Below are 14,550 nucleotides of genomic sequence, written 5' to 3' on the forward strand. Positions count from 1 at the left end.
TTATGATTACAGATTATGAAATATTCTTATTGTACTATTTATAGAAAGAAAAAAAAGCCCAAGCCCATTTTCTGTGGTGGTTCACAGGAGAACACTGAGAATACTACAAATCTTCCCTACACTTAGAATATCTCAAAAAGAATATTGCCATGCTGGAAGCAGGGCTTTTTTTGTAGCAGGAACTCCTTTCCATATTAGGCCACACCCTCCTGATGTAGCCAGTCATCCAAGAGCTTCCAGGGCTCTTCATACGGGGCCTACTGTAAGCCCTTGGAGGACTGGCTACATCAGGGATGTGTGGCCTAATATGCAAAGGAGTTCCTGCTACAAGAAAAGCCCTGGGAAGAAGTATAGATGAAGATGACCAAGCTGATTAAAAGGTTAGAACACCTTTCCTGTGGTGAAAGGCTAAAGAGTCTGGGGCTTTTCAGTTTAAATAAAGATAGCTAAAGGTAAATGTAATAATTTATAAAGCTATGCATGAGTTGGATAAAGAGGACTTTGTCTCCCTGTCCCATAATACTAGAACTCAGACATCCAGTAAAGTTGATGAATGAATATGTTAAGGACAGACAAAGGGAAAAACTTGTTCACTGAATGAGTAAATTATGGAATTTGGTGGCCACAAACATTAGATGGCTTTAAAACGGGGTTAGATTCATGAAGAAGATGATAAAGATATTAGATATATATCCCACCCTCCATTCCAAATTTCAGAGTCTCAGAGCAGCTCACAATCTCCTTTACCTTCCTCCCCCACAACAGACACCCTGTGAGGTAGGTGGGGCTGAGAGAGGTCTCACAGCAGCTGCCCTTTCAAGGACAACCTCTGTCAGAGCTATGGCTGACTCAAGGCCATTCCAGCAGCTGCAAGTGGAGGAGTGGGGAATCAAACTCGGTTCTCCCAAATAAGAGTCCACACACTTAACCACTACACCAAACTATTCATGGAGGAAAGGTCCATCAGTAGCTGCTAGCCATGTTGACTAAAGGAACCTTCCATATTCAGAGGCAGCAGATCTGAATTCTAGAGTTAGGAGGCAGCAGCAGGAGAAGGCGAGCTTTGTGCCCTGTTTAGCTCTCCAGTTGCCTGCTGTGTCCCATTTCTCTAATCCCTTTCCTTGCTTTTTGTGTTTTCCTTCCCAGCCATGCCTGCAGTATCTCTTCTAGCATACCTGCTTCTACATTACTTACCTTTTTCTGTTTTGTTCTCTGGAATCTTTTGCCCCTCTCCCTTCCTCACTGACTTTTTTCTGCCCCTCTTCCCCCTATTTTCACACAGGTTTGTGGAACACTACCCCCTATCTTGTCCTGGCCTCCTTATGTGGATTTTTAGATCCACTCTCTAGGGCCCTGGTTCAAAACTAGCTATAATATTGATGTATATGATAGTACCACTGTAGAAAACAATATTGATGGCATAAACTTTAACTAGAGCAGGTGTGTCAAACTCATTTGTTATAAGGGCCGGATGTGACATAAATAAGACCTTGCTGGGGTGGGCCATGTGTGACATAAAATGTAATGCCGGGTAGCAGAGATATAAGCTTTATAAAGAACACATAAAAACACAATTAAAGATTCTTTAAAAACTTAAAAGATTAGCACCCTTGCAATATAGTTAAAAGTTTCTGATAACTGACACCTCTTGCTCTGAATTATTGTCTAAACATTTGAAGACAATGTGCTGTAGCAATCTTAGTATGCTGTTCAGGTGTTGTTCAGGTGCGTGTCTGTAAGCTGCAAACCTACTTTTGATTACAGAAATTTCATGGTCAATGCTTTGAGCCTAAGACCCATGGGAAAACATAGAATGGGTGGGCATTGCAACCTTTTGTACATAAGTTGCTTCATGTGCTGGCCAACCAATGAAGAAAATAGAGGCTTTGCTCTGTAGCTCCTGTGTGATTGAGCAAGCCTGGCAAAGCAAGCTGTGATGCAGAAGGAAGCAGATGACAGTGAGATGTTCGCGGGCGTGATAGGAGCCCTCCAGGAGCCTGATCTGGCCCTCAGGCTGCTATTTGACACCCTTGAACTAGAGGTTTGCATCATTGACTTGTTAGTGTATTGCACATTTTGTTCTTAAAGTGTTTTAAAGCAACATTGCTGAAAATACTGGTTTCTTCTGATTTTTTTTCCACAGGTCTTTGCTTGAGGATAATCCTGGTGGAAGTATTCTTAGTACAGATGATTATTTTTATACAAAAAGTGGACAATACCAGTTTAATGCTGATCGCTTATCAGAGGCACATGAATGGAACTGGAAACGTGGTAAGAGCTAGATATAGTAGCGTAATAATAAAGAATACAGAAATCTATGAACAGAAAAAAATTACCAGCAGTTGTGCTAGGATTGGAGCTGTTTTTCCAATATGTCAGTGCATACTGGAAAAACAAGTGGGTATTCATTCTCTAGTAATTAATTCATTCTCCAGTAACTAAAGCTAGTTGTCGCTGGTTCTGTTACTGGAATGCAACAATAGAAACACCGGAAAACTGCCAGAGGATAAGAGAAAATGTATATTCTTAAAATATGAACCAGTGTTCAGGAATCCCACATACAAGTAAACTTTTTTAAAATCAATATATCCAAATGATATAATGGGTTTAGCATTAGGGATGGGCACAAGCTGGCTCATAAACTGAAGTTTCATGACAAATTATGGCCAGTTCATGTTCACAAACTTAAGTTTGTAGAAAGTCAAGCAACACAAACTTTCCATGGACTTTCGAGCAGTTCATGGAGGCTCATTGTAATTTGTGAATAGATACATTTCCGGAGAAACTGTTCGCTTACCAAACTTCAAAGCAACTAGTTTTGTTAGTTTCAAGAGGAGTTTTGCCCCCCTTTGCTGGCTTTTCTTTATGTTCCCTTCCCATTTTCTTACACAGAGATTTCAAAATCCCTCCCTTGCTTAAATTTGTTGTGACATTATATTTTGAGAGCAGTCCTTTTAAGCTTGCAATGCCAATGGGACTGTTTCTGCCTGACCTTCGGCACATGGTAACTGGTTGTGCTAGGCTTGCAAAATCCACCCTTCCCCACTTGGACTTCTTGTGACATTGTGCTTTGAGACCAATCCCTTTAAGCTTGTATTGCCACAGTAGCACCAGGTTCTGTACTGTGAACTGGTTATGCTGGGCTTGAATAAAATGCCCCCCTCTCCTTCAGTTGGTACTGCAGGGATTCTCTGGTTTGGCATTAGTGTTCTGTTGCTTGCATTGCTGCAGTGGCATTTGGTTCTACTGGGCATTCTGTACACTGAACTGGTTGTGCTGGGCTTGCAACCCACCCACCCCTGCTTGCTTGGATCATGTTTCTGTACTTCATATAAGTCCTGCAGTCGCTTAGTCCCCTCTTCCTAAGTAACACTTGAGGGAGTCTTTTCAGGAATTTGTCCTCTTCCCTAAATCTGTCATTTTTCAATAGCTTATGCCTCCCCCCCAAAAAAAGAAAACCCAGAAAGAACCTCTAAACATTTGGTTTTACTTCTGTGATAGCTCTTATTCGAAAGGAAATGTATCTTTTAAAGGTCACTTTTATTACAATAAAATTAAACTTTTTTTTTAAATTTTGGTATATTTTTCAGCCAAAGAAGAATTTGAAAAAAGGGTCACTCCTATAATAATAGACAACACAAATATACAGGCTTGGGAGATGAAGCCATACGTTGCTTTGGTTAGTAGCCTATAATTTAGTGCTGTTGCTATGGAGACCTGCTGTCTCTAGGTTTGCTCACACTGTGGTATTTCAGGTATATGCTCTCCAGGGTTCTGTTCTGGTGCTACGCAGGGGAAGATCAGAAGTGCTTTGGGGTTTGCACGCTGTCTTTATTCAGTGAGAGGGATTTATTTATTCTTCTACCTTTCTCACTGAGTCTCAAGGCAAAAACTGTGTTCTCTAGCTATGTTAACTTCTCCAACAATAGTGCTGGGCCCCATATAACCCATAGGCTCTTAAGCAAGTCAGCAAAAATCAGCTGAACCCCTTCAGATGTGTGAAGTGCAATGTCCTTCAAGACCTCTGCCTTCCCAGCCAGCATCATCTGTGTCTTGCCAAGATTCAGGATGGAGGACACAGCATGTGCCTAAGTCCCACTCCTTATTTTCTCTAGGGTATATATTGTCTGAATATGGTCTGTCAGGCGTGTCAAACATGCAGCTCAGGGGGCAAATCAGGCCCCTGGACAGCTCCTATAAGGCCCCTGTCATCTGCTTCCTTCTTCCTTTCTCTTGCTCCCTTCTGCATCACAGCTTGCTTTGCCAGACTTGCTCAATCACACAGGAGCTGCAGAGCAAAACCTTTATTTTCTCCATTGGCTGAGGCTCCTCTTTTGGGGAGGAAGGGGAGGGGAGGCAGATCTTGCTTTGCCAGTCTCTCTCAATCACATAGCAGAGCTACTGAGCTAAGCCTCTCTTCCTTCTAGTGGCTGAGGCTCTTCCCTGTCCTGGTCCCCTGGGGAAGGAAGGAAAGAGACAGTTCCCTGAATTCCATGGGAGAGATACAAAAAAGTTTTTAAAAAAATTGTGTTTGTGTCCTTTATAAAGTTTCTATTTCTGCTACCTAATCTTAAATAGGAACACACACTGCTCGGTCTGTCATAGCCCCGTCTAACAAGATCTCATTTATGTCAGATCAGGCCCTCAAAACAAATGAGTTTGACCCCCCCTCGATTAAGTGTCTTTGACATTTGGAGAGACTGTAATTAGATTTTGCAAGTATTTGCCATGGTTAGGTGTGCGCGCCATAGAATTTATAATTATAGAAGCTTATGTTATTTAATATGTTTATGGTGTGGATACTTGTATTTAGTTTTTGGAAGATCTCCTTCTTTGTGCCTGGTGGTAGTGATTTACCAGTGAGACTTCTGTACTAAGATTTGATTGCATCTTTTAACTGTATGCTTGCCTTGCTGAATCTTGGATATAATATAATGCAATATGTTATTAGTGGGTTTACATCGGTTATATTTTTATTCAGTCACAGCAACACAAATATAAAGTTATATTTCGTGAACCAGATACTTGGTGGAAGTTTAAACCAAAAGAACTTGAAAGGTAAAAAAAATTTCCTTCCTCATTTATTAAGAACAGATCCTAGTATGAGTAAACACAGAGTGTACATCTTGAACATGATTATGCCAGTTCAAACATTATATACTGCTGCAATATTCTGAATTGCTCTAGCCCCATCAAAATCTTGAATTACTTTGAGTTGCATCTTTGGTACTTTGAGTTGCATCTTTGATACCCATATTGCTATCCAGCTACTTCAGAAATACTATTTAGCTGTGTACTGATTCCTTTAAAGATGCTCAGTTTCCATAAATTTGGGGCTGTTGTTGAGTCTATACTCTTCCTGACTTTTGATATAGGAGGCCTATGCTGGTGGAGTGGCATCTATTGAACTATGCTTGCAGCATGCACAGATTTTCTTTGCAGTCCCCGTTGATCCCCAAATAAGTGAGGCCTGGAGTCACAGCACCTCCATGGACAATAAAGCCATGTTTGTTGTGGAGGCTGCAATGTGGAGCAGGGAATGGAGTGAAATCACCCCCTCTTCTGCACACAGATTTTTGCTGGTAGGAGAGAGCAGGAGTGATTCTTCTTGAGCCCCCTGACCTGCAAGGGTTTTTGTCCTTGTTAGTCCTGTGACACCAGATATGATCTTTCCAGGGGTCAGAAGGAAAGAAAACATGGGGAACAATCTTATCACCTTCTGTTGCTGTTTGGCTATCTACAGTCCCCTCTTCATTGGTTGAGGAAATGGAATGCTGTCATCTATTCAGACACAGTGACTGATCTTCCATAGGTACAGCGAGAAACAAAGAAATCAAATGCCATAACTGCTGGAATTTTGAATATCTATATTGTTTGTCTAGGCAATGTCTAAAGTTCAGTCATTATAGTATTAAATATGTTTACCTGTCAGTCAGACTAGAGCTGATGGAATGTTAAGAAGAGGCTTGAAAAACTGTTAAAGAAGAACTGTTAAAGAAGAGCAGTTAGCAGTTCTGTGTTAGGATCTGGAGTGAGCTGAGTAACAGCTTGTTAGTGATAGCTTACATAATGTAGTCTGTAGTGTTATTTTCATCCCAATGTCCCTACCTCTTTAGAAAGAAAATATATTTTTCAATATTAAAGATCTCTCAACTCTTTTATGATCCAGTGGTCCATTGAATTATCTGGGAAAGTTTAAATAATTTTCCTCACAAAATTTCCAACAATAACTTCATAGTGGTGTCTTTTAAGTGTTTTACTTTTCTAGCCCTGTGTCTTTTGCTAATATGCTAAGGTGTCCACATTTGCTGAAAACGTTTTAGAAGAAATAATATTCTGGACTGTTAATTATTTCCAGAGCTCTAACAAAAGTTATTTAAGACGTCATCGTGATTCAGAACTTAAATAAAAATAGTTCAGTGTATTTCCCCCTTACATTTGCAAGTTGTCTCTAAATTGTCAAAATAGAAATAGAAAATAAAAAATGCTAAAATCTCTTCTTCTGCATAATCAATATTTTAAAAGTAATACATTTCTAAGGTGACATTAGTGTGATATTAAGGTGATACACAAAGTCTCCATTTGTTTGTGTATGTGTAGATAGTAGTATTTAAAACCTGATGTTAAATTTTGACACTGCAAAAGCTATATCATCTAAATATTTAGCCTGGGAGGCTAAATGAGAAAAGGAAATAAGGAAAATGGGTTACATTGTTTAATGTGGTTCTTTTATGAGGTTATACTATCAAATATCCTTCTGATTTTAATATCTAGGCGAAATATTCATGGAGTAACAAAAGAAAAGATTAAAAAAATGTTGGAACGATATGAACATTGTCTGACGGTTAGCACAATTTTGAATTCCTCAATGCCAAGTGAATTGAAAAGTGCAACCTTTGAAGAAGTTCTTCATCACAAAAAGGGACATGGGTAAGTTAATATTTCAACCTTCCAAATATGAAACCTTGAATTTGTGTTTTGAAAACTCCCCTAAGGCCTTCATCATTTGTGCTCTCTCAGAACTGTGGTCAAAGAAGAACTGTGGGTTTAGGAAGGGGGGAAACAGGGAATGTTTAATTCCTGCACAAACTGCAGTCTTCTGTCACCTTGAAGACTAATGAATATGTTGTGGTGTAAGTTTCTGGAAGCGTGTTTGGAAATGTGTTTCTGGTGTTCAGGGCGCTGCAAGTCCCTTTTCATACATTTGCATGCTGGGCTTTTTTTTTGTAGCAGGAACTCCTTTGCATATTAGGCCAAACACCCCTGATGTAGCCAATCCTCCAAGAGCTTCCAGAAGGCCCTCTACTAAGAGCCCTGTAAGCTCTTGGAGGATAGGCTACATCAGGGGAGTGTGTCCTAAGATGCAGCGGAGATCCTGCTACAAAAAAAAGCCCTGTTTGCATGTATTAATATAGTTTGAGTAAAACGAATCCTTGTATTGTTAAAAGCCAACATGCTCTTCAAGAATGCCAGCTAACACAAACTTCCTTTTCTCTGGATAAATGTGTTGTTGAATATATGTTATAGAATGCTTGAAGGTAATTGTAATCCTCAGACATTCAACAATTCTTTGTGCATTTAGTGTACACTCTTATTAAAATAGAGCACTGTTTTTCAAACTTGGGAGATCTGTTGTCAACACAGGTTCTTCAGCCAGAAGAGCAATCCTAAGGAGGTCTCCTCAGCAGTAAGTTCCATTTTAATGAATGGGGCTGACTCCCATGAAAGTATTCTTAGGACCAATGTTCCCTCTAAGCTGCAGAGTCTTGTGAGCAAAAATTCTACTTTGTGAGCTACTCGTATTAAAGCTGTGAGCTATTGCATTAAAATTCTGAGGTACTGTGTAAATTATTGTGCTCTGGAGCCATTTTTCCTGAGCTAAGACAAAAATCTGTGAGCTAGCTCATGCTAACTCAGCTTAGAGGGAACACTGCTTAGGACTGCAGCCCTAGAGACCTGGGTGGCTTGAGAAGGATGCAGAAGTCTGTCAGGAAGCACATACCACAAGTGTTTGAGGACATTCGGCTTAAGAGGATTTTGCCTTTTTATGAGTATTTTAAAATGTAAAGCACCTTCAGGGTGTTGGCAGGAACACAGTGCATAAATGAAGTCAACAGATAAAATTGGTGGTAGCAGATAACGTTCCCAGAAAGACATCCTGCTCACCAGTGCTGATCTTCCTCTGTAATCTATGACTGCAGGGAAGTATGTTTCAGCTCGTACGTACACCGTTCATGCAAGACATTTGCGAAGTCTGGGTTTGCACCTCAGAATGTCCTAAAATTTGGCAAATAAACAAGGGCTCATTGCCAGGCAAGGCAATTTGGAGAAGACTCTGTGAAATCAGAATGTTTGAAAAACACTGGAAGGAATATTGTGTTTATGAGTCAAGTAGAGTGAGGAACAATTTTTTTCCCACCTGTCACTCCTAATAGCAGACTTGATGATCTTATGCCTATGAGTAAGATTCTGAAATAGGGCAAGATAGTTGGGTGTCTCTTCACAGTTGGGTGCCTTCCAAGGTATACTGAAAAATTACAGTTTAACAAAGGAGAAGGGGGGAAAAACATATAATAGTTTGAGGAATAAAGTTGCCATAACAGAGGAATTGTAAAATGAAATTAAGATTTGACAACAGAAGTATATACTTGATCATGTTTTTTTTATGCACAGTTATTAGAAAGGTTGAAAGCAGATAAAAGATTGCATGGTTTTGAACAACCTAAAACTAACCTAAAAGAGCCAATTTGGTGTAGTGGTTAAGTGTGTGGACTCTTATCTGGGAGAACCGGGTTTGATTCCCCACTCCTCCACTTGCATCTGCTGAAATGGCCTTGGGTCAGCCATAGCTCTCATAAAAGTTGTCCTTGAAAGGGCAGCTGCTGTGAGAGCCCTCTCAGCTCCACCCACCACACAGGGTGTCTGTTGTGGGGGGGGGAGAAGATATAGGAGATTGTAAGACCCTCTGAGTCTCTTGATTCAGAGAGAAGGGTGGGGTATAAATCTGCAGTCTTCTTCTTCATCTATGAGCCATGGAATATCAACGCCAGTTGAGTGTTGATTGGGTGGGTGGGGGGAGCATGCCTCCTGAAACCATATGTGTTTACAGTAAACTGGAGGGATGATTATGTTTGGGAAATGTTCCCCACAAAGCTTCTCTCCCCACTCCACAGTATTGTAAGCCTTTAGAGGGTGCTGTGTGCCTTCTTTCAAGCTGAAAGAGTCTTGGTAGGAGGATTAATTATCAGAGGAAAAGTGCTTCCTTTGATTCTTAAAAAATCACAGTCCTCTTCCCAAGGACTGTCTCAGCTGTGAAGGTGGTCAGATCCTATAACAATACAAAATTTAAAGTATCCAGCATGGGTGTGTGCTAGACCATTGAGGTTCACAATTAACAGAGCAGGAAGTTGATCTATCCCACAGCTTGTCAGTCTTGCACTCTGGGAAGGGATGAGGAACGTCCAGTTGTGTTAACTGACACATATATGCACCCCCCCTCCTTGTAATTTTTGCGGGGCTGAAATGTCTTGTTGTATTTTGACATAAAAGGTTACTTACATGTTCTACCTGTATGCACCGTGTAGTGGAGATTATATATATTTGAAAACTATATATTTCAATGAAAAACTTGCAGCTAAGAGAAAGTTTAAGGTGGTTGGAATGCTTCCAGTGTTCAGAAACTGACTGGACGCCAGAGTCCTAGGTCAGCATTTGCGATTCTTTCCAGCTACATTGACTCAATAGACTAGTTGGTTCCAAGCACAGGAACTCACAAAAATGAGCTCTTTACCTGCATAGATATCTCAGTTCATTTTAGTGTAGAGGGGAGGACTACACATACTACTTGTTTCTATGTATAAACTTCCTACTGTAAAGTGAATGGAGTAGCTTTCATTCACAGTATTTATATATGCTTCAGAGCCCTCACGGAACTCTGCAGTATGTACCGCAATGCTTTAATAGCTCCTATTTTCCCCAGTCATTTCTCAGCAGCATCCAGTTATTGCTGCAGCAGATAGATTTAAAAGTCAAAATACTGTTTTTTAAAAAAAAGAAAACCCTGTATTTTCTTTTGTTGGTGGTGGTATTTTTGTTTTGTATGTTTGTCTGCACCTGGAAGTCATGGTGACCTCTGGTGACTGACCCCTCTGGGGTCCTGGAGGCTATTCAGAGAAGTGGCTAAATAAAGCCTGCCCCTGTCCTCCCAGCTGCCGGTATTCCAAGGAGGTCTCCCATCCAGATACTTGCCAGAGTTGACCCTGCTTAGCTTCTGAGATCTGGCAAGATTGGGCTTTTGTGGGCTGTCCAGGTCAGGGCCCTGTATTTCTTTTGTCTTTCCAGGAAATGTGTAATCATGGAAATCATGCCTTGGCTGAAGATTGTGATTTCTAAGACAAGGCCTCTGCTCTATAAAGATCATGGCCTAAAATGCTTTATAAGATGTACATCTGATCTGTGGGTGTTTTGTTTATTTTTTAAATCTATTGTTTGATTTATAGGGAGGATACGCTGCCTTATGCGGGGAAAGAACCTTTGGCTCCACCTTCAGAACGCACAGAATTGAGCACGGATGAGAAGTGTCTGTCAGAAGAAGCCCTGGAGAACTGGAATTTTCAGAGTGAAAGGAGAGAAACTGGACATAAATTATTAGAATCCCATTCTGAACGTAGCGTCCCTTTGGATGACTTGGATATTTATGCATTACCCCCAAGAAGAGACAAAATAGAACCCGTTCTTGAAATGAAAATGATTAAAGCTGACCTTGAGAAGTCTGAGGAAAGCACAGATTTACAATGTAATGTTGAAAACATTCAGGAGTACAGTAACAAGGATTCAGATGTTCAAGCCGAAGCAAATCAGTGTAGTGATGTGTCGTCAGAAACAGAATTTACTGAACCGAGAACCAGAAATAAGAAAGGTTCTGGTTTAGAGAAATCAGAAAGGCCAGAGATAATAAACTTTGTGGGAGACTGGCCGGTAGAACAAACTATGGGGCAGAGGTTGAAAAGAGCAAGAAGGTTAGGGAAACACACTGTAAAGGATGATGAGGGAGATAAGGGAATAAATACGCCCCTTCTTGACTCATTAAGAAACTTAGCTATAGATGGGAAAGTGCATCAGGAGGTGCTACAGGAAAACAGGCAGGAAGATGATAACCAGCTGTCTGTTTGTACGTCTGGTGCTGATTCAGAGGACGATGGATCAGTATCACTGATAGTAGGGGACTGGCCCATCCAAAGTTTTTTAGAACAAAGACATCACAAAATGAAAAGAATGCCCAAGAGAGATCTTAATGACTCTGAAGAAGTTACAGGTGATCATTATGATACCCACAGCAGTGTCCTAAGTACATTGGCTGTCTTTCCTGGAACATCAGAAAGCAGGGAAGAGGTACAAGTCTCACCAAAGAGGGAAAGCTGTCAGACACCTGAAGTCTCACCTGAAATGGTTAGTGAGAAAAGGCCTTTGCAGAATAAACGAACACGGAAGCATCATAAGTTAGCCCTGACGTTTACCAACATTTTGGCCCTGAGCAAGCCAGAGGAACAGTTGTCTCTGTCTCATTTGCTGGAAAAGAAGGCAGATGAACGTCGTTCAGCAGAGGCAAGCCAGTATTCACAGACAGAGCCCAAAGACTTTGCTCTTTTGTGGAGGCTTGAAAGGAAAATGATTGCTTCTGAGGATACCAGGGTGTTACATGGCAGATTGGACGGATTCATACCAAAAGGTGTTGATGTTGCTCCAGATTGTACAGAAAAAATACCGTATAAAGTCACCTATGATAAAAGCACATATGTGGAAGAAAGAGAACTCGTCCACATTGATGAATCTGAGAATCTAAATATTTTGTGTAAACTGTTTGGATCCTTTTCTTTCGATGCACTGAAAGACCTGTATGAAAGATGTAACAGGGACATCGACTGGACTACAGGAATCTTGTTAGATTCTGCTGAAAAGCTGTGCAAAGACGACACTACTGAATGTTTGCAGGAAACAATGGCTCAGCTCCCTGGTGTGGCTCTTGACTCTAAGGGAGATGTTCACTATGGAGAGAAGAGACTAGCAGAGTCTACAGATCACACCCAGCTAACCAGAACATATAAAATTATTCAGAACTCAGAAGTTGAGAATTTCTTACTTAATGATGGTGGGAAAACTGTGGATGATTCCAGGCCAAGTGCCGAAATACCCAACTTACTAACAAATGATTGCCTTGTTTCTTCAGTAGAAAATAAGAATGTCCATCATAATGTTCCAACTGGTCATATAAGTGAGCTGGATGACGAAGAATCTGTTTTAGATACACTGAAAACACAGACAAAAGAAATAACCCCTTCAATATTATTGGAAAATGATCATCAGAGTGCTGCTTTGAATACTGAAATTGGCTTCTGTGTTCCTGCAAATGTACTTGATAATTTAACTGAAGGTCCCACCATTGAAACAGAAACAGGTAACAGATCTTCAGAGGAACATCAAGAGTATTCAGAAATAAAAGATACAGCTGCTCAAGTGCTATTGGCAAATCCAGTATTTCTGAAGGACTGTGTGAACTGTGAAAGCCAATCTGAGTCCTACAAAGAAATGAATTGTAAAACTGTGTTTTCTGCTGCAGCAGAAAATCAAGAAAGCAAAGTGCCTCACCAGAATAGCTATCAAACCATATCTGTGTCACAGTCTGTGAATATAGATTGCCTGGAGCTGGTCTTACCTCCTGAACTAGCCATTCAGTTAAATGAAATATTTGGACCCGTTGGTGTTGATTCAGGTAAGAGAACTTAAAAAATGGTCTAAGTATATAATCATTCATTAGAAAATGAAAAGAATAATATATTGGGTTGGATCCTATGTTACCCATAAACAGGATGGCATTTTTGGATTCAACCTTATGTAGCTAGCTTTTTATATTTCAGAGGAGTTCTGCAGCTTCATGTGAAACTAAATTCTAGGTACTTGAAACAACAGTAGCTATTATACAAGGCTTGGACCTGCAAGGAATCACAGGTGAAGATTAATTTGGAAATCTTTTCAGATCCCAACTTCACCCACTCCTGGTTCCTGTAAGCATTCAGGGGGCTGAGCAGGTACCCCTTCCTCCATTCTCTGTTCTTTGTTTCTGGAACATATTTGGTCTTCGTCAGGCCAGTTCTGCATTCAGTTCAAAGTGCCAGAGTATAAAGAGCCCCCTTTACCTTCTCTGTAGGTAGATTGGGCAAGCTGCTTTTTCACAATCAACTGGGGGGCAAACCACTTCACTGCTTGTTGCAATGATACTGGTTGGGGGGGAGGATGACTGGATGTGAACATCCTGAACCATATTAGCAGAGGCAAAGCTGTGCTCTATGGCATTAGTAGGCAGGCTTTGCTTCTGCTGCACTGTTTTCTCCAAGTGCATCATGTCCCCCCGCCCCATGAGTGAATGGCAGCATCTGTTCACTTTTTTTATTTTATATTCCGCCCTTTCCCGAATGGGCTCAGGGCGGATCACGTACAGATAAAAACCAGTCACATATAATAAACCAATAAAAACCAATAAATACAATTTAAAACAACAGCATTACATCAACATTAAGTAGCAGAGGCAGTGTAACCTTAGGTGCAGTCATTCAGTGGCCTGAATATAAAAGTTCAGATAATAGATCACTGGGGGAGGGCAGCCAATGGTATAGGCAACAGAGTGGAGGATGTCCGCCTGCTGCAACTAAACGCCTGGTGGAAGAGCTCCGTCTTGCAGGCCCTGCGGAAGGGTAACAAATCCGACAGGGCCTGCACCTTCACCAGGAGCTGATTCCACCAGGTTGGGGCCAGGGCTGAAAAGGCCCTGGCCCTAGTCAAGGCAAGTCGGACGTCCTTGGGGCCAGGGATGACCAGAAGGTGTTGATTGGCCGATCGCAACACCTTTGGGGCTCATATGGGGAGAGGCGGGCCCACAGATATGTCGGTCCCAGGCTGCATAAGGCTTTGAATCTCAATACTAAAACCCTGAAACAGATCTGGTACTCAACCAGTAACCAGTGCAATGTGTACAGCATTGGTCGACTGCTTGCCCATATAGGCAATCCAGTTAGGAGCTGCGCTGCTGCATTTTGCACCAGTTGAAGTTTCCGGATCAGCCTCAAAGGCAAGCCTGTGTAGAGCAAGTTACAGTAGTCCAGCCTGGAAGTGACAGTTGCATGGATCACTGTAGCTAGGTCTTGGGATGTCAGATAGGGCATCAGCTGTTTGGCCTGCCGCAGATGGTGAAAGGCAGATCGTGCAACTGTTGTGACCTGGGCCTCCATAGAAAGGGAAGGGCCGCCATAGAAAATACCACTTGTGTGGTAGCTATTTAGATGTAGCCTGTGTCCCAAATTTCTAAAGCATCATGCGTATTGAAGGCACTGTGATAATGCTGTCTTCCTTATTGTGTGATACTGTGATGTCACCATTTTGGCCACGATGTACTTATATGTGAGAAAGTAAAATGGTTCTTTGGTTGATCCCACCTTTGGGGTGTCCCAAGCTACACCTCATAGAGGTCAATCAGTATCATAAACAGATGAGCTGATC

At 41.3% G+C, this 14,550-nt stretch overlaps 1 protein-coding gene across 1 annotated transcript in view; it reads left to right on the forward strand.

Annotated features, from left to right (window-relative positions):
- The window catches only part of N4BP2 (NEDD4 binding protein 2), a 47,613-nt gene that overhangs the window by 15,952 nt on the left and 17,111 nt on the right, over positions 1 to 14,550 (forward strand). The window contains exons 5-9 of the mRNA XM_060246282.1: positions 2,144 to 2,271; positions 3,591 to 3,679; positions 4,982 to 5,058; positions 6,775 to 6,930; positions 10,500 to 12,769. Coding sequence (XP_060102265.1) covers positions 2,144 to 2,271; positions 3,591 to 3,679; positions 4,982 to 5,058; positions 6,775 to 6,930; positions 10,500 to 12,769 — 2,720 coding nt within the window. The remainder of the gene's footprint in view (positions 1 to 2,143; positions 2,272 to 3,590; positions 3,680 to 4,981; positions 5,059 to 6,774; positions 6,931 to 10,499; positions 12,770 to 14,550) is intronic.

The sequence above is a fragment of the Heteronotia binoei genome, chromosome 9, assembly GCF_032191835.1.
Source record: "Heteronotia binoei isolate CCM8104 ecotype False Entrance Well chromosome 9, APGP_CSIRO_Hbin_v1, whole genome shotgun sequence".
NCBI classification, from domain to species: domain Eukaryota; kingdom Metazoa; phylum Chordata; class Lepidosauria; order Squamata; family Gekkonidae; genus Heteronotia; species Heteronotia binoei.